Raw genomic sequence first — 20,425 nt, 5'->3', positions numbered from 1 at the left:
TTCTCCCAGACTGCCTGCAGGGGATAGGGTTGGAGCAATGGAAACTCCCTAGCAGAAAAGAAGGAAGAAAGAAAAAGGTGTTAGGACCTGCTGTTAAAAACAGACACATGGGGAAACCTAACAAGGTTCTGAACAATCTGAGGGGAGCTTGTTACAGGGGAGACAGAGACTCTGATGGCCGAAAAGGAGGGAGGGATGGTACAGGAGGGGGTACTGGGACCCCTGAAAGGACAGCCAAACCCCAAAGGTGGTGAGGACACCAGAGAAGGGATTTGTGTGCCAGTTGTGTTTTTTTTCCACAGATCTATAGATTTTGCTCTTGTGCTTTCTCTATGAGCAAAAGTACTTGTGCTTAAAAATTCCTCTGCAGAGTCTGTGAGTTGCTTGTTTACCCTGTCCCATAGTCCCAGAAGAAAGACACAGTAAACCAGAAGGTCAACAGCTTTGGTGGAACTCTAGGAGAGTGCACCAGCTTCTGGAGAGGCTTGGGAGAACCAGCACTGAGCCTGAGCAACTGGACTGCCTCTGCCAAGAAGGGTATCAGACACAGTGTCTGCACCTGGAGTATGTGCCTAGAGGTCCAGAGACAGAGAGATGGTGCCTAAACTCTGCCAGCCCCAAGAGCATGTGGGATACAAGGTTTGGGTCCAGGGGGACTCACCAGGGTTGTAACATACGATATCAAAAGTTATGTGAGGTAATAATCTCTGCCAAGATTTTCAATAAGAAGAACTTAAAGCTAGGCACCTATATCTATATTTATGTCCCTGCCTGATTTCAAAAGTACGGAGAAGCCAACGGCTCCGACTGAGGTCAGCAGAAGATAATGGGTGCTCAGCACTTTTTGATAATCAGGCACATGCCTAAATAAGGGGTTAGGAGCCTCACTTTAGATCTCCTATTTTTGAAAATCTTAGGCTTATTGGATAAAAAGAAAAAACAATGTCTTGTGAGACAACTGAGAAAGAGTTGTCTCCTGGTTTCCTTGTACTCCCCCCATCTGTCTGTATCCATCTGTTGTTTCTTGTTTTAGACTTAGATTTTAAGCTTCTCAGGCCTTTTTTATTCTGTGTTTGTACAGCACCTAGCCCAATGGGGCCCTGGTCCACGACTAGGGCTCCTCAGTGTTACTGTTATACTACTCCTGCTAGTAATAACAACAACACATAAACTGCCTAATGCCACTATGAACTAACAGAAGAGAGAGTCCCAAATAGCAAAGACTTTCTAGTCATGTCCAGCAAAAGGAAACATTACTAAAGACCCACGTAGAACCTCTGAATTATGTCAACTCTGTGGAATTCAAACTCATGATCCCTACTTAATTTGGAAACAGTAGCATGACTTTTTCCATTTTCCCTTTTAAAACAGGAGAAACAAATACCTTTGCTGCTCCTTAACAGAAAATCTTTACAAGTTTACTATACATTATGCTTTAAGATTCATATTAAAGCCTTTTCTTTAATTGCAAGTCTTTCTGTTGAAGTGTACATTCCCCTGTCAGTTAACTAACTACAAGGGATGCCAATGAGGATTCTAACAGAGAAGCATTCTCTGCTTCTCTTCAGTGTCTGTCAGCTTGCTCAGTGAAGTTGAGACTCATCTCTTATCAAAAACCAGGAGCAAGTGAATTATTTTATCTAAGCTGATGCCCTCGTGACAAGTTGGATGACTGTGGTCCCAATCAGTTGGTTCTAAAAACATGCGCTGATGAAAAGGTATAGGGGGCATGTGCTAAGTAGCACCACACTGCTTGTCAGCATTGAAACTCATGATGAATTTGCATATGTATGAAACTGAGAATTCTTGAAGCTAATTTTTCCTCTCTCAATAGAAAATATTAAAATCAAATATAAATTGTTTTTATAACCAATTTCTACAGTGATGCATAGCATATGCAAGCAGGATACTGAGAAATCTAAATATCATATCACCAAATATTTCTTTCAAGCAGTTAGTGTTATGAGGGAAAAAAACCCACTGCCAACCTTATAATGCATTAATTATCCTTCTTTCTTTTAGTAACAGGCATGATAGTGCATACATACTGGAGTCCCCAAAAAGAGGTTCCAGGAGTGGAGAAAGGGCTCCTCTTTTCTTGCTTTGGAGTTATATTTTTATTAGTTATTATTAATGATATGACAGCAATGCCCAAAAAGCACTAATCCATATCAGCCCATCCCCGTGCTAGATGCTGCACCAACACACAGGAAGATACTGTTACTGGCCCAAAGCTTGTAATCTGAAGAGAAACTCAGATACATGGTAGTGGAAAGGGCTGAAATATAGTTCAGAGTGACAGCTGACAAACATCATGGCAGTTCTGATTTTTTTTAATCTCTCCCCCTCTCTGTTGAGTAGTAGGCTGGGGTGCAGGGAAGGCAGGAGGGGACTTGTTAATAAGAGCAAAGGAGTGGGGAAGGAAGGTGATAAGGAGAGCAGAATGGAGAGGAGCATAGACAACAGGGAGAGTGAGACAAGCCATAGGGAGGACTTTGAGGGAGAAGGGAAGTCAGAGCAAAGAGCCAATCTGCAAAGGAGAGAATGTCCAGAATTCTCTTACCTCACCCTGCATCCCTCCAACTTTCACCTACTATACCTCAGGGATGCTAACCTCTTCTGTAGCAAAGGATTATCAATTCTGCTTCCAAACACTGAAAAGATCCTACATGTAGCTTAGAAAGCAGACTTAGAAAAAAGTTTGTCTCCATTACCATTTCTCTAATCTATGAATTAAAATTCTCTCTTTAGGTTCAACCAACAAGAAACACGTTAAAACTAGTCTATATTACGTCAGCCACATTAAGTGTCTGACGGTGCACACTAAGCCCTGGTCTACACTAGGACTTTAGGTCGAATTTAGCAGCATTAAATCGATGTAAACCTGCACCCGTCCACACGATGAAGCCCTTTATTTCGACTTAAAGGGCTCTTAAAATTCATTTCCTTACTCCACCCCTGACAAGTGGATTAGCGCTTAAATCAGCCTTGCTGGGTCGAATTTGGGGTACTGTGGACACAATTCGACGGTATTGGCCTCCAGGAGCTATCCTGTATGGGGAGAGGAATCCGTGCTATCAGAACTCCGTTCCAGTTTTCGAAATGCCAAAACCTTTGTCAAAATCTCCCAGGGCATGAAGGACAGAGGCCATAACAGGGACCCGAAGCAGTGCCGCGTGAAACTTAAGGAGGGTTGAGGGGGTAGCCACGCGGTGGGGGGAGGCAAAATGCGACCTTGTAACGAAAGCACATGTGCTATGTGATGTAATGTTAACAGCAAGGTTTACCCTGAAAGACTGTAGCCACTGTTTTATAAAATGTGTCTTTTTAAACACCGCTGTCCCTTTTTTTTTCTCCACCAGCTGCATGTGTTTCAATGATCACACGATCTTCTCCTTCCCAGAGGCTAGTGAAGATTAGAAAGAAAAAAAAACGCACTCGAGATGAAATGTTCTCTGAGCTCATGCTGTCCTCCCACACTGACAGAGCACAGACGAATGCGTGGAGGCAAATAATGTCAGAGTGCAGGAAAGCACAAAATGACCAGGAGGAGAGGTGGCGGGCTGAAGAGAGTAAGTGGCAGGCTGAAGACAGGGCTGAAGCTCAAATGTGGTGGCAGCGTGATGAGAGGAGGCAGGATTCAATGCTGAGGCTGCTGGAGGATCAAACCAGTATGCTCCAGTGTATGGTTGAGCTGCAGCAAAGGCAGCTGGAGCACAGACTGCCACTACAGCCCCTGTGTAACCAACCGCCCTCCTCCCCAAGTTCCATAGCGTCCTCACCCAGACGCCCAAGAACGCGGTGGGGGGGCCACCGGCCAACCAGTCACTCCACCACAGAGGATTGCCCAAAAAAAAGAAGGCTGGCATTCAATAAATTTTAAAGTTGTAAACTTTTAAAGTGTTGTGCTTAAAGTGCTGTGTGACATTTTTCTTCCCTCCTCCACCACCCCTCCTGGGCTACCTTGGTAGTCATCCCCCTATTTATGTGATGAATGAATAAAGATGCATGAATGTGAAGCAACAATGACTTTATTGCCTCTGCAAGCGGTGATCGAAGGGAGGAGGGGAGGGTGGTTAGCTTACAGGGAAGTAGAGTGAACCAAGGGGCGGGGGGTTTCATCAAGGAGAAACAAACAAAACTTTCATACCGTAGCCTGGCCAGTCATGAAACTGGTTTTCAAAGCTTCTCTAATGCGTACCGCGCCCTCCTGTGCTCTTCTAACCGCCCTGGTGTCTGGCTGCGAGTAACCAGCAGCCAGGCGATTTGCCTCAACCTCCCACCCCGCCATAAACGTCTCCCCCTTACTCTCACAGATATTGTGGAGCACACAGCAAGCAGTAATAACAGTGGGAATATTGGTTTTGCTGAGGTCTAAGCGAGTCAGTAAACTGCGCCAGCGCGCCTTTAAACGTCCAAATGCACATTCTACCACCATTCTGCACTTGCTCAGCCTGTAGTTGAACAGCTCCTGACTACTGTCCAGGCTGCCTGTGTACAGCTTCATGAGCCATGGCATTAAGGGGTAGGCTGGGTCCCCAAGGATAACTATAGGCATTTCAACATCCCCAACAGTTATTTTCTGGTCTGGGAATAAAGTCCCTTCCTGCAACTTTTGAAACAGACCAGAGTTCCTGAAGATGCGAGCGTCATGTACCTTTCCCGGCCATCCCATGTTGATGTTGGTGAAACGTCCCTTGTGATCCACCAGAGCTTGCAGCACTATTGAAAAGTACCCCTTGCGGTTTATGTACTCGGCGGCTTGGTGCTCCGGTGCCAAGATAGGGATATGGGTTCCGTCCATGGCCCCACCACAGTTAGGGAATCCCATTGCAGCAAAGCCATCCACTATAACCTGCACACTTCCCAGGGTCACTACCCTTGATATCAGCAGATCTTTGATTGCGTGGGCTACTTGCATCACAGCAGCCCCCACAGTAGATTTGCCCACTCCAAATTGATTCCCAACTGACCGGTAGCTGTCTGGCGCTGCAAGCTTCCACAGGGCTATCACCACTCGCTTCTCAGCTGTGAGGGCTGCTCTCATCTTGGTATTCATGCGCTTCAGGGCAGGGGAAAGCAAGTCACAAAGTTCCATGAAAGTGCCCTAACGCATGCGAAAGTTTCGCAACCACTGGGAATTGTCCCAGACCTGCAACACTATGCGGTCCCACCAGTCTGTGCTTGTTTCCCAAGCCCAGAATCGGCGTTCCACAGCATGAACCTGCCCCATTAGCACCATGATGCATGCATTGGCAGGGCCCATGCTTTCAGAGAAATCGGTGTCCATGTCCTGATCACTCACGCGACCGTGCTGACGTCGCCCACTCGCCCGGTATCGCTCTGCCAGGTTCTGGTGCTGCACATACTGCTGGATAATGCGTGTGGTGTTTAATGTGCTCCTAATTGCCAAAGTGAGCTGAGCGGCCTCCATGCTTGCCTTGGTATGGTGTCCGCTCAGAAAAAAGGCGTGGAACGATTGTCTGCCATTGCTCTGAGGGAGGGAGGGGCGATTGACGACACGGCTTACAGGGTTGGCTTCAGGGAGCTAAAATCAACAAAGGGGGTGGCTTTACATCAAGGAGTATTTCAGGCAGGACTTCACGGAGGGTTCCAATAAGAAATGGTGCACCTAAGTTATTGTTCTTATTGGAACAAGGAGGTTAGTCTGGCCTCTGATTGATACATGGCTAGATTTACCTCACTGCACCTTCCCTGTGAGTGTGACCTAGAGGAATGAGTCCCCTAGACAGGGGAGGGGGGGGAAGCAAGTGAATACAAAACAAATCTGGTCTATTTCTTGTTTTGATCCACTCCATCTATCTTTTACATCTTTGGCTGGCAGCAGACGGCGCAGAAGGACTGCATGCCATCCACATCTCATGCCTGCCCGGCAGAAGATGGTACAGTACGACTGCTAGCAATCCGTATCGCCTGCCTGCTCACCATAAGATGGTTCAATAGAACTGACTGCAGGACTAAAGAGAATGACCTGGTCAAGTCACTCCAAATTTAGTCCCTGCGCCCATGTCTGTCCAGGCGCTCCCAGCCGACGTGGCCAGGAGCACCTCGGACATGACGATGACGGCTACCAGTCGTACTGTACTGTCTGCTGCCACAAGGCAAGGGGTTGATGCTGCTGTGTAGCAATGCAGTACCGCGTCTGCCAGCACCCAGGAGACATAGGGTGACGGTTACTTGAGCGGGCTCCATGCTTGCCGTGGTATGGCGTCTGCACAGCTAACTCAGGAAAAAAGGCGCAAAACGATTGTCTGCCCTTGCTTTCACGGAGGGAGGGAGGGAACGGGGGCCTGACGATATGTACCCAGAACCACCCGCGACATTGTTTTAGTCCCATCAGGCATTCGGATCTCAACCCAGAATTCGAATGGGCAGCGGAGACTGCGGGAACTGTGGGATAGCTACCCACAGTGCAACACTCCGGAAGTCGACTCTAGGTACTGTGGAAGCACTCTGCCGAGTTAATGCACTTAATGCACTTAGAGCATTTTCTGTGGGGACACACACACTCGAATATATAAAACCGATTTCTAAAAAACAGACTTCTATAAATTCGACCTAATTTCGTAGTGTAGGCATACCCTAAGTGCTCTTCTTCTCTTCCCCCCATCTCCAAAAACATATTCTGGTGGTTTTTTCCCTTTTTCGTTAAAGAATTATTAGTTTTTCTGAACAGATGCAGATTTGATAAAGCAGTGTGAGCTAATCAATATTAGTTTTAGTTAAGACAGTAATCATCAGCAATAGAGAATTAAATAAATGACTAATATTCTATTTGTTTTTCTCTCAATATCTTAAAGCTAAAGCATATCAAGATTGTAGGCTTTCTAGGGTACGGACTGCCTTTTTCTTGTGTGTTTGTACAGCCCATAGCACAATGAGGTACTGGTGTAACACTGGGGTTCCTGGAATTACTGCAATACAAATTAATAATAATAGTAATCAATAATAAAAACACATACTTGCATCCCACTTAAAAAAAAAAAAAAAAAAAAGAATGTCACTCGTCATGGATTTGACCAGTACCTTCTGAAGTTTGGTGATGCTCAGAAATAGGGTTTTGATTAAACTCTGCTTTGACTTTTTACTATTAACTGACCAAGATGTGTTAGTATTCTTATGCAACAGTCTCAATAAATATTTTTTCCTGCTGTGAGACTATCAGACCAGCCATGTAGCAACATCTTTTCCTGCAAAGCAAATGACCAGTGCCAAAGCCCAACATCATAAATAGGACAGTGTTCACTGACTGTTAAACACCAATAATGTAGTTGGTAATAATGAGACCTAAGTAAAAGCACAATCCTTGAGGAGAATTACTTTTTTTTTTTAATCTGTTCAAAGCTTTAAGTTTAGAATTAAACTTGGAAAAATACAATTAGAGCACTTTAAGTATCACTTTAACCACATGACTGACAGAATTAAGATACCATTCTGATATATAGTATGTAGCCTTAGAAGCATCTATCACTTAACACACAATTTTGTTTTTCCATCTTATACATGAGTACCCAAGATACACGAAAGAGGCAAAGGATCTGCCCGATTGCTTACTTCTTCTATAGTAGAGACCTGGCCATGATTCTTAGTCTATTATTCTGCAGGAAACAGCTCTCAGCTCCTCGGTAGAGTGAGATGTTGATGGAGGCAGTGCTTTGAATTGCCCATTAAAAAACTATTCTCATCTCGTCCTCCTTAGCTGGGAGGATGACGACTACAATGCCTTGAGGATGAGAAGTATAGAGTGAAAGAAATTGGCCCTCAGCTCAGACAAAGATGTACAGAACACCAATGGATGAGCAGGGAGTGGGAGAAGGAGAGAAATCGGATGAAATGGACTGAAATCTGAATATATGCCAATAGATTACAAGTTTAAAATCTCCTATTTCTTACAAGTGTACTTTCATTTATACCTTACCCTTTTAGGGGCCAAAAAGTTATAGAATCATAGCAAGTGAAATGTGGAATGTAACCGTTTTGTAGCATTCACTGAAGGATAGTTCTGCTTCCATCCGGTTTGAAATACCTGGAATGGGGGTTTTATGTATCCTATACTTTGAAGCAAACACACACTAAAACAGATACTGACAAAATTCATGAACACAGGCGTGTGTGTGCAGTCATTATCAATTGCCTATTTTTTTTGTTAAGTTATATTTCAATACAGGCATAATGTAGCATAGTAGATCTTGAATACTTACCACTGTGCCCAGAAACTGAATGCTTATGTTTCCAGCTGCATCTCGAGAGAGGCACTGAAAAAAACAGGTGTAAAAACTAATTAGTAGCTTTCTCAGTAAGTTGAAGCAGTGCTATTGTCTTCTTGTAAGGTCTGCAGGAAATAACCAAAATGCCTGTAGCTATATTACATATGCACAAAATAAACATAATGTAAAAATGTATTTAAGAGCTTCAGTGCTAAGAAGCTGATTCATGCTTAAGATCAAATTCTAGTTTTTGCTTTAACAGATTCTAACAAATTTACTTTGAAGAGTACTGAAAACAAACATGTCTACGTACAAGGAAGAATGTATGTGTTTTCAGGGAGATGGACGTTATGATATGTAAGAACAGTACAACAGTGGAACAGACTGCATAGGGAGGTTGTGGAAGCTCCTTCACTGGAGGTTTTCAAAAGGAGGCTGAATAGCCATCTGTCTTAGACGGTTTAGAAATAACAAATTCTCCATCTTGGCAGGGGGTTAGACTAGACAACCCATGCAGTCCTTCCTAACCCTATGGTTCTATGACTTACTAGGACTTTTCCACCTCTAAGGTCTGTGATTCTATGGCGCATGTACATCTGTATTCTCACTTCATGTACTCCATATTACCTCAACTCTATAAATTTTAAGCATGTCACTCATTCTAAAGAGATGTTTTCATCTCCTCTTTGTGATAGGGTGCTGTAAAATAAATGCACACAATGCTCCTCCTTTGAAAACAGAAAAAAAATAATTTTGTGAAACACTTGGTTATCTACTGGGCTTAGGGCTGTTGGCTCAAGTCTCTGACCAATCATAGAGCATACTGTCATTAAGCCACTAGGCAATGCAAAAGAAAGCACATTATTGGTTATACATGATATTACCTATAACCTAAACACGGGAAATATACGAGAAGTTACTGCTCCTTTTGAGTCTTTTCCTCCTTCAGTTCAAAAGCTGTTCACAGCACACACATTTCACCAAGAAATTCTATATTAGACCAAACTTATATTTTATACTATATTTGTAAAGCATCTTCATGGGAAGAAGCGTTTTGACTTAACATTTCAAATTTACCTGTAAAATAAGTGAAAATGTACTCCTCTGTCTGACTTACAGAAGATAATATTTAATACAATTAGCTGGACTATTTAACATAAATTACATTGTCGGAATACTAATTCTCTGATTTGCTCTGTCATATCTCTGTTTTCTCTCTCATTTGTCAAATTACTGAATGCATAGGCCCTCACACAGCATATGTGGTTAAGAGCTCTGCTGAATCAAGACCAAAGTCAAAAAGTGTAAATACATAGCATAGGTCTAAATTTAAAGAGATATAAATACTATATAATATGCCCTGTGTATAGATTTGTATGAAAACACATACAATATATTACAAGGATAGGTATAAAATGCAAACTACCTTTAGTACTTTCACATTTTAAAGACAATTACGAAGAAGTGACAAAATGCTACACAATAGTAGTACTAAGTCAAATGCTGTCCCTTTGCTGACAATGTGGCATGTTTTGCAGCTATATTTTATACATATATATATAAGCCATAGCTTTCTTACCACAGCATAAACTTGCATTTTTGGTCATATACTGACATTGCAATCTGTACAATCATATGAAAACAAAGAAGGATGTGCCAAGGCCTGACATATTTCAACAATAATGATTAATGGAATGGAAAATATGGGAAATAAAATTTCATACAAAACCTGACGTTTACTTTTATAAAGGAAACAGGAATATACACTTTTCCCACAGTCTAGTATAAACACAATCAGGTTTTGGAAACTGCAAAGAAGAACAAAGTACCGATAGTCTACAATGAATGAACTGTATGCCAAAACAAACAAGTACTGACCACTTGATAAGCTGTCAGAAAATGGCAAATTAAAAAAAAAAATAACCTAAGGGACTTAATTTCTTTTTTTCCTGGAATGCCCTCGCCCTCATTAGAGTGCTGTCACTTATTGTGCTGCCCTTTTATCCCCTTAAAGAGGCCATTAACAATAATTTTATAGCCTGATAAAATTTCCAATTTTTTGGCTAATCTCCCCATTACTCTCATTTTGTAGAGGAATACAAAGCAAAACAAAATATTGTTTCTGTTTTTCCTTTAAACACTTTCTAAGCAATAACTTCGTATCGTGAATGGACTTGTGGGTTTTCATAGCTATGGATCAGATCCTGGAAACCTCTCCTCATGCAGGTAGTCTTTACTCACATGAGCAGTCCTTTGGTTTCCAATGAGCCTGCTCACATGTAGGATCTCCTTGCATGCTTGGAGATTTGAAAAATCAGATCCAAAGAATGCAAGGACTTCACCACACTTTCAAGTAACTAAAATGCCTGCTCATGTGATAGCTGTTGAGTCATCTAGAAAATAAATTCAGAAACTTGTAGATTAGAATCTACAACCTAATACCAAATACATATCTATACCCAAAAGTTGTCTTCCATAACCACAGTATCAGGGATAAGAAGATGAATACCCTCTTCCTTAGCCTGTCATTGTTGAAAGGGCATAGGCATCGCAGTACGGTAAGTCCCCGCGGCACCTGCTTACACTATATCCAATATGCAGTACAGCATTCAGTCTTCAGTGGTATCAAGAGTTCACTGTAAGCACTAAAATCCATCCCTCAAATTAACAGAGTGAGGAGAAAAAAGTCAGGGTGGGGAAAGGAGAGGAAAATTAACAAACACGGGGGAGTGAAAGAAATTTTCCTTCTGGGCATATTTAAAAAAAAAAAAAAAAAGGTGGATAGACTCTCCAAATCAACCATATGTTACCAAGACCAAAAAGAAAACTGCCAGGCTTTTGAACACCATATTACAAAAGAAGTCAGTACATTATCATAATTAATATTTCAAATTTCAGTTGTAAATAAATCTCAGCTGTTAAATGTGATTTTTTTTTTTAAAAAAAAAACCATACTGAAAGGAGTTATTTCTGTTCTACTGGTGGCCTTGTTTTCGAGACCTGTAAATGTAATTGATGTTTTCAAGAAAATGAAAGAAGATGGTTAACAGTTTCTCTTATTTTCTACCTTTTTAGAAAAAGAATATACCAGTCTCCACCTATTCTAAGTTGTATAGTTACATGCACTATACATTCTAATACATGGTTTCATATTATGTGTGATAACAGGAAAGTAATCAAATGCAAGTAACCAGAAAGAACAGCTATTTACTTGCAACGTGTAAAAACCTTTTTTAAAGTAACTTGCAAAACATTTGCTTAGAGGTCTGAAGCAGAGAATAATTAATGCAAAGTATATTTCTACCAGTTTCACAAAGCCTAAATAATATATTTTCTCCTGTGAAAATAGTAACGTTATGTTGTATGTGTGAAACATGGGATTTTTAAAAATAATTTATATTCTTTTTGATTAAATTAACACAGGTAGAGAGATTCTAAATTAACAAAATCCCATTTAAAACCATAATAGTTTTTTTCATGGGAACTCAGGTGCCAGACAGCTAAACTAAAACTTGTAGAAAATATGATTTAACTTTAAAAAACATTTAAATTCTAAAAGCTATCAAATTTATATCCAATGATTAATATCATATATATGTGGTTTTGTGTATATTATGCTGTATGTATATATTTATATTTACACATAAATAGAACATGTACATTCAGGATATAATCTGTGTAAACACATTATATAACTAGGAAGTGTAAACTGGTGTGCATTTATCTACATATAAGTACAGACATGGGTGTAATCACACATATCTGCATGATTATATGCAATAATTTCACAAGGAATCAATTCAATCTGGTGTTTCCCACTAAATTACAAGAGGTTTCTGTGACTACTCCAAATTCTTCTGCTTTGCCATAGAAAATTAGTTCCACTTAGTTGGGTATCAATGAGCTATTCAGTGTATGATGCAGTAGGGTTACAATCAGCTCAGTACTCAAGCCTGCAATGGATGAGTACCTTTAGATAAAAATGAAATTGAGAAACAAGCTATAAAAGAGGGGTGAGGGAAGGAAAACTCCCCCCAAACTACAAAATATGAGAGGGAGACAGAGACTCCACACCCATACAGGCATGATTAGAACGGAAGAAGATCTTGAGGTATTTGCCAAAAGTGTTCAGATACTCTTGGATCTGCAGATTACCAGCTGTGAGCAGGTGGAGAGAAGAAATGACTGCAAACAAAGAAACTGAAACAGACCAACAGCAGTTGCTTTGCTTACAAATGAACAACTAATGTGTTGCGTCAAAACGAATACTCACTAACAAGAAAAAATACATTAAAGCCTAGCAAACAAATTATATCTTGTGATACTGAAAACTACCTCATTTGCTCAAGGTAAGATGGAGAGTACTTGGGTTTTTAGAAATATGTAAACATTATTGATGGCATATATATATATATTTATTAGTCAATGCTTGGCACCAAGGCAAAAACAGTGGGGTAAAATGTATTAAAATATACAGAATATAAAACACAAAAAGTAGCAAAAAATAATTACAGTAATATCAAAGCCCATGTGAATACTCTGAACACATTTTAAATACCGCAGCTAAAAAATTCTTAAAAGCGGCCATTACTTTAGAGTCGATCAATGGGTTTCCAACTTGACACACTAAGGAGCTGATTTTCAGAGATGCCAAAGCACCTGTAGCTCTCGTAGACTTCAACTGGAGTTGCGGGTACCAACACCTTTTGAAAATCAGGTTTATCATGTTGGGAACCCAAACACCGATTCACCCCAAATTAGTAGACACTTTAGATAATTTAACCTATGAAAATATGGGCTATACTACATGTGATTTATTTTTAAAATAGAGGAATAGAAAAAATCAGTATTTAAAATTTGCAAAATTTCCCCAAATTTCTTCCTTCACATTTCTCCTTCCACCTGGATGAGACCAGGGGTTGCACCTCATAAACCTAAAGACACCCCCCAAGATCCACATGGACCTCAGAGATCTGCTGGAGGCAACAAGAGTCTGTGAAGAAGCCCCTTGACTCCACACATGCCTTTCCTATCTCTGTTCCCTGCAGAAGACTTGCATTAAGGAACTTGCTTAACCAGGGCTGTGCCTGGAAGAGCTGTAAGAGTTCCGGAGTGCAGAGGAAGAAATTGCATAAATTACTGCAGATTAGAGCCACATTAACTTATTCAGCAAGTTGTGTGCGCTTGGGGAATCTGGATCCCAGGAGGTGAACCACCCAGCACTGCCTGCTGACACTTCAGAGGCCCATGTGGTTGAGTCGAAATGTTGATTAAAACATACAGCCAACTGATTGGCTACACTTGTCGTTCAACAGCTGAGCCAAAGTTTAGCCGGAGTTATTGTCTAAAGACAAAACAAACAGTACAATAACCAAAGGAGATATACATACCCTTATTCTGGGAAGTAATTCTTATCTTACACAGAACGTGCGCTTTGAAGATACACCCCAAAACTACCTCTATTTATATCATGGCTGTTTAAAAGTTATAAAACACTTTCTCCATCACCTAAGTTCTAACTCATTGGTTCCTTAACTTGTTGTTCTGTACCTTTCCTTATCTCTGTTTTGGATATCACATTCCAAACCAGTCAGGCATAGGATATACCATTCATGTATCTTCCAATTTGCTAATGCCAAAGCTGACTTCAGCTGTTGAGAAATATTGTAGATACACCTATAGCTGAGGTAGATCCATTCATTCCTTGTAGATGAAGTCTTCCAGGTAACCTACTGGATGGACAGTAGCCAACTTATCAAATATTGCAGTGTCCAGATCTAGTATCAGTAAAAATAGTGTAAAAGAAATCTACACAGAACCCAGCGCTGAGAACAACTGTTTGGGAACAACATGTGCCTCAATTAGGATGCGATGTCACTAACCCCAAATTTTGAACTGTACTAAGTGGAATTTGCCTACACCATTTAAAGGTACTGGTGAGACCTCACCTGGAATACTGTGTGCAGTTCTGGTCTCCTATGTTTAAGAAGGATGAATTCAAACTGGAACAAGTACAGAGAAGGGCTACTAGGATGATCCGAGGAACGGAAACCTGTCTTATGCAAGGAGACTCAAGGAGCTTGGCTTGTTTAGCCTAACTAAAAGAAGGTTGAGGGGAGATATGATTGCTCTCTATAAATATATCAGAGGGATAAATACCGGAGAGGGAGAGGAATTATTTAAGCTCAGTACCAATGTAGACACAAGAACAAATGGATATAAACTGGTCATTGGGAAGTTTAGACTTGAAATTAGATGAAGGTTTCTAACCATCAGAGGAGTGAAGTTTTGGAATAGCCTTCTAAGGGAAGCAGTGGGGGAAAAAGACCTATCTGATAAGTTTATGGAGGAGATGGTATGATGGGATAACATGATTTTGGTAATTAATTGATCTTTAACTGTTCATGGTAAATAGGCCCAATGGCCTGTGATGGGATGTTAGATGGGGTGGGATCTGAGTTACTACAGAAAATTCTTTCCTGTGTATCTGGCTGGTGAATCTTGCCCACATGCTCAGGGTTCAGCTGATCGCCATATTTGGAGTCAGGAAGGAATTTTTCTCCAGGGCAGATTGGAAGAGGCCCTGGAGGCTTTTCGCCTTCCTCTATAGCATGGGGCACGGGTCACTTGCTGGAGGATTCTCTGCTCCTTGAAGTCTTTAAACCACGACTAGAAGACTTCAATAGCTCAGACATAGGTGAGAGGTTTTTTGCAGGAGTGGGTGGGTGAGATTCTGTGGCTTGCGTTGTGCCGGAGGTCGGACTAGATGATCATAATTGTCCCTTCTGACCTTAGTATCTATGAAAAAATCACTGCTAATTTACAGGTGGTGGTGATGGAAAGGACAATGAAGTTTAGGTTTTGGGGAGTGGAATTTTGGCCTCAATCCTGAAGAGTCATTGTTGGTCCATTTTGGAGAGAGCAAAGAGGAACATTGACACTTGTCCTTTTGGAGCTGTCTCTGGAAAAGTCTTTATTGGATACAGAGGCAGAGAGGGGAATGAAGAGGACCAAGCAATCTGCCCATTCTCTGAGCTCTTTCTCTTTGCTCAGCCTGAAAATTAGTCTGAGCTCCCTTTATGTTGTTCCTGAGAGGGATTTTTCAAAGATGGAGCACCTTGTCTTTGATTTGCCCTATTTAGCCTGCTCTAGACTTTGCAAGCTGGTCAACTGATGGGTCAAATAATGTAACTTGTCACATGTTATTTGAACATGGTCAAATATTGTCAAATATTCCAGCACAAATGTCATGATGTAGGCAAGAGGACCCCCTTTTTGATTGCCTCATGGTGCCACCTGTTAGCCAACCTACTGAAATATCTTGATCACTCACTTTAACTGCATGATAACGCCACCTATTTGGAAAAAAGTCAACTAATTGAAAGTTGAGCATCTTGATTGGCTTGAACCTTCTAGAACAAACATTGTATGTATGTATATCTTTATTTCTATGCCATGTCATTTACGAAGCATATTAAAACAAGTTAAAAGACACAGTCCTGGCACTGAAAAGCTTACAACCTAAACTGACTAGACAATGATATAGAAATAAACTCAGAAGGGAGTGGGAGAGGAAGAGGAGGGCTCACAGCCATTAAACTTCCACCCCCAACATAAACAGTAAAGATGCACAGCCATAAAACGGTTGGTAGAGTTGGCCTGCTGCCTATCTAGCATAAGTGATTTTTTGGTTTTATGGATGCTGTGTGTGTTTTATTTTTAATTTCATTCATTTACGAATAATGTCCACATTTAAAGGCCAACCTAAAAATAATTACTCTCATATTTGAGAAAATCATTTCATGGTGTTTCTGAATTAAAATAACTCAGTTTTTTTGTAATTAGGTATAAGTATCTAAGGGTAAGCCTATTAGAGAACATAAAGTCTTACTCTTTTTTGTGACTGTTCTTATAAATTAGTGCTTTAAAACATTTGACATTATTTGACAATATTTGACTGGTCAATTGACCAATTATTTTTGAACTGGTCAAATACCCAACCCTAGCTTGCTCCTCCATGAGTGGGAAGGGGAAGCACAGGGAGGGAAAGAACATAGTGGGTGGCCTGGTACAGAAAGCAAAGCCCTGGAAGTTTTTGTCTCTTAATGAAGAGAAGTAAAGAAAACTTTTGTTTTATTCAGTCATAAAATCAGGTTTCAGAGCTAGTGGAGAAAGAGGAATTGCTGAACTGCCACTCTGCTTGCACAATTGGAGGTAGGGAAATAATGAGGGACAGCACAGAGAAATACACACAACATAGATTATAAGTTTAAAAAAAAAGAAGGAAGCCCGAAATACAACGCTGCAGACTTCAGCAAAAGTCACTAAGTTTTTTTCTTTTGGGAGATGGGGGAGGGAAGAGTGGAGAGGGGGGTTGTGGGGTTTTTTTTGTTTTTTAAATGAGTATTTGAGAGATCTCTTGTATTTGCTTCAATTGCCAAGAACAGGTGACAAGTGAGGCAAGGAAAATCAGTTACTCAGTAGCAACCCATCTCATCATGTCTGGAGTAACACTGATGAGCTCCTTTTGCTGTGATGATTGGGGGCTTACAGAGCAAATGTGAAAACATAGGGTAATCCTATAAGCTCTGAGAAAAGCCAGGCCTGCTCTCTCATCTAAGAAAAAGAAGTGGGAGCATACACAATATTTATTTCTCTTTCATAGAGGTAATAGTAAAAATGACCCTGCAACAATTTCAAAATGAAACTAACAGTATACAGTAGCTGCGTATTACTGGAAGACTTCAATCAGTCTTCATGCACCTCACTCAGTAAATCTTTCCAAACTCATCTATTGCTTAAACAAACAAAAATGTTTTGCAGTTCCTGTATTTAGGGTCTGAAACCCAAATAATACATAATCTATAATAAGCAAAATTGTTTTGAGATACCAGATCAATGAAATAATCTACAGTCATTGAACTCTCAGCAATATTTTATTTTTGAGATTTTGTCAGCAAGGTACTCTGGCTCCTATCCAACAAAACACTTAAGCACACAGTTAATTTTAAGAACAGGAACCCTCAAATTTTAACTTTGCAGGATCAAGGTATTTTCTGGTACCCACCCATTTTTGTATGTCACTGATCTACTCTTTGCTTAGACCCGTACTTCCTTTATTTACACATTTTGAGCCAAGATCCTTTAGCAGATGAGTGAAAATAGACTCATATGTCTAATTACTTATTTTAATCGGGTGACAGATACGCAACAATTTGAATATCTAGACTACAATTTGCATAAATACATTTTAAAACAAAATATTTGAAAATCATTTCCTTCTTTACTCCTTATGTGTTTAAGGGCTTTGCTGGATTGGGATCAGAGCACTCAGCACCTTTCAGGATCAAGCCCTAGGTGCATAAATCAATCTTCAAAGAAATGTTATGTTCACAAAGAAAATACCGGTTAAACAAATTTAGATGAATGAAATCAACTATGAAGAGAAATTAGAATGTCTGAAAATTAATAAAGCACAGCTGGAATTATTCGATTCATTTATGTTAATTGCTTAAATGGCTCTAGGGCGAAGACTTGCTGAAGGAAGATACACTAAGACTCAGGGATCAAATGCTTTTGGGGACAAATGGACCTATAGGAACACGATAGTCTAATTTGGTCCTTGCAGAGGAACAAGTCTAGAGAAACATAACACAAAATCCAATTTGGATTCCAATGAGCAGATATCAAGGGTTAATCACATTGTAACCATAATTTTACATATATGGACACTCACAACATTAATAACTTTTCAAGCTACAGGATTTCTCAACAAAACAGAGGTTTACAGATAATATCTCCAGGAGAAACAATAACTATGGTTTTTACACTCCTTGTTGTATAACACACTTCAAAATATTTGTTGTACAGCAGCTGAAGTGACCCATGCACGCATTTCATATGACAATTGTATTCCAGCAGTTCAAGGACCCCATTAGTGGGCTCAGCTACCTAGCAGTAAACATGTTCAGCTATGGCAACATTCTGTGCCTTGGGAATTAAATGAAGATGCAAGTTCAAATATCATGCGTTTGGTATATAATCAATCTAACTACTATTAGTCAGCAACAATAAAAGCTTCCTAATGCTGTATACTGCTGTAATATGTCCTCATTCACTTCCCATTAGTTTTGATGGAAACTCATCTGAAAACATGTATGGATGCACACCAAATATGTTGGGTTTCTTCTGAACACCTCTTATATTTTTATAAATATATATTGCTTCTTGTTGAATATTAGTAAAGTGAACAGACACCAAAACCTAAAGATTTTCTTTAGATAGCAGCAGGTAAATTCTGAGAGTGGAGCATGCAAGTAAAAGTTGAGGATCATGTCCAGCCACACGAACCTGCAAGAAAACTTTGAATAGTCCCTAATAGCACATAGATGTGCTAGAAAGACCCATTTGTATATATTTGCCTGGGTATACAGTGAGATTGTCACTCATTTCCTACTCATACCATCCTTAAAAGACAACTGTTTCGGATGCCCAAAGCTGAAGTCATTCAAATTCAGTCACATGGAAAAAGTCATCATTGTGACATTTGCATGTCCATCAGTAATTTTTAAAAAATGCTGAATCACTGATAAATTTATACTATTTTTCAAAAAGAAAAGGAGTACTTGTGGCACCTTAGAGACTAACCAATTTATCTGAGCATGAGCTTTCGTGAGCTACAGCTCACTTCATCGGATGTGAAGTGCATCTGTTGAAGTGAGCTGTAGCTCACGAAAGCTCATGCTCAAATAAATTGGTTAGTCTCTAAGGTGCCACAAGTACTCCTTTTCTTTTTGAATACAGACTAACACAGCTGTTACTCTGAAACCTACTATTTTTCAAGTAATTTCAGGGTTTCAGAATCTTAATCTCTTTCCTATAACTTGTAGGGTCTGCAGACACCCTGATCTTATTAATAAAATGACTATTTAGTAAATGGGGCTCTGGCTACACAAGAGAGCTTACAGCGGCACAGTTGCACCTCTGTAGCTGTGCCACTATAAGCTCTCTAGTGCAGTGTTTCCCAACCTTTCCAGACTGCTGTACTCCTTTCAGACACCTGATTTGTCATTTGTAACTCCAACTTTCACCTCACTTAAGAAATACTTGCTTACAAAATCAGACATAAAAATACATAAGTGTCACAGCCACACTATTACTGAAAATTGCTAACTTTCTCATTTGTGCATTATAATTATCAAATAAATCGACTGGAATATAAATGTTGTACGTACATTTCAGTGTATCGTATATAGAGAAGTATAAAAGTCTTTGCATGAAATTTTAGTTTGTACGGACTTCTCTAATGCTTTTTATGTAGCCTGTTATAAAACTAGACAAATATCTAGATGTGTTAGACTATGTTAGAGCAACACAGTGTTTTTCTGTTGTACATCAAATTTAGTATCCATACAGATATACAGTGGTTTTTGGATCTGAAGGGATGCAGTCATTTCAGTTCCACAAATAATGTGTCAGTGAATTTACCTGTATAGTCCTCTGAGTGCCATCAATGGTGACAGACGATAAGGGTGAAGCCAGGTTCCACTCACTGGTCACATTTAGTTTCATCCCATCAACGTCCACCTGTTGTGACACCAAACAAGACTGTTACCATGAAGACGGACAGAACGCTGATCTCAAGTTCATTGCTGCATACCAAGCAGAAACTGTTTTAAAACAGATGGCTCCCAAACAACCTGTCATGTTTACTGCTTCTGCCATAAAAGACAGGGTCCAACAACAGAGTCTTCTAGGCATCTCTGGGGAGAGGTGAAGGACCTGTGAACAGCTGCCTCCGAGTAGTGAGGTTTCAAGAGATTTCTAGCAAGTAACAAACACCCATCCAACTTTTAAATCTAACTGGACATGCTACATTTACTGCAATTAGACAAGTAATGCATATAAATTCCAGTGACACTTTGCAACCCACACCACAGGGCTTGCATATAATATCCTCTCCAAGGACCAAGGAAGAACTTTCCCTGTGATCTTAATGAAGGGTTTTGCATTGTTATCTTGATTAATATGAAGCAGTAATTAATTCTTTGGTGTTACACCTCAACGTCCAATCAAACTTTGCAAGTTCTGTCATGTTTTCCCTCAATCTACTACTAATCAGAGGACTGATTTCACACTTACATTCCATTGTGGCTATCCTGAAAGACTTAAGGGGAAAAAATCATCACTGCGTATTT

At 40.2% G+C, this 20,425-nt stretch overlaps 1 protein-coding gene and 1 long non-coding RNA gene across 7 annotated transcripts in view; one reads left to right on the top strand and one right to left on the bottom strand.

The window, feature by feature from the left end:
- LOC144262817 (uncharacterized) overlaps positions 1–3,974 on the top strand; it is a 69,156-nt gene extending 65,182 nt beyond the window's left edge. The window contains exon 5 of the long non-coding RNA XR_013345642.1: positions 3,363–3,974. This is a non-coding gene — a long non-coding RNA (uncharacterized LOC144262817). The remainder of the gene's footprint in view (positions 1–3,362) is intronic.
- Positions 1–20,425, bottom strand: part of PCCA (propionyl-CoA carboxylase subunit alpha) — a 387,356-nt gene that overhangs the window by 69,725 nt on the left and 297,206 nt on the right. For all 6 annotated transcript variants that reach the window (XM_077813024.1, XM_077813033.1, XM_077813018.1 and 3 more), the window contains 2 exons: positions 19,716–19,814; positions 8,223–8,276 (listed from right to left, as the gene is read on the bottom strand). In XM_077813024.1, the coding sequence (XP_077669150.1) occupies positions 8,223–8,276; positions 19,716–19,814 (153 nt within the window). The remainder of the gene's footprint in view (positions 1–8,222; positions 8,277–19,715; positions 19,815–20,425) is intronic.

Source organism: Eretmochelys imbricata, chromosome 1, assembly GCF_965152235.1.
Source record: "Eretmochelys imbricata isolate rEreImb1 chromosome 1, rEreImb1.hap1, whole genome shotgun sequence".
Taxonomy (NCBI): domain Eukaryota; kingdom Metazoa; phylum Chordata; order Testudines; family Cheloniidae; genus Eretmochelys; species Eretmochelys imbricata.
This window is presented reverse-complemented; position numbering and strand designations above follow the sequence as displayed.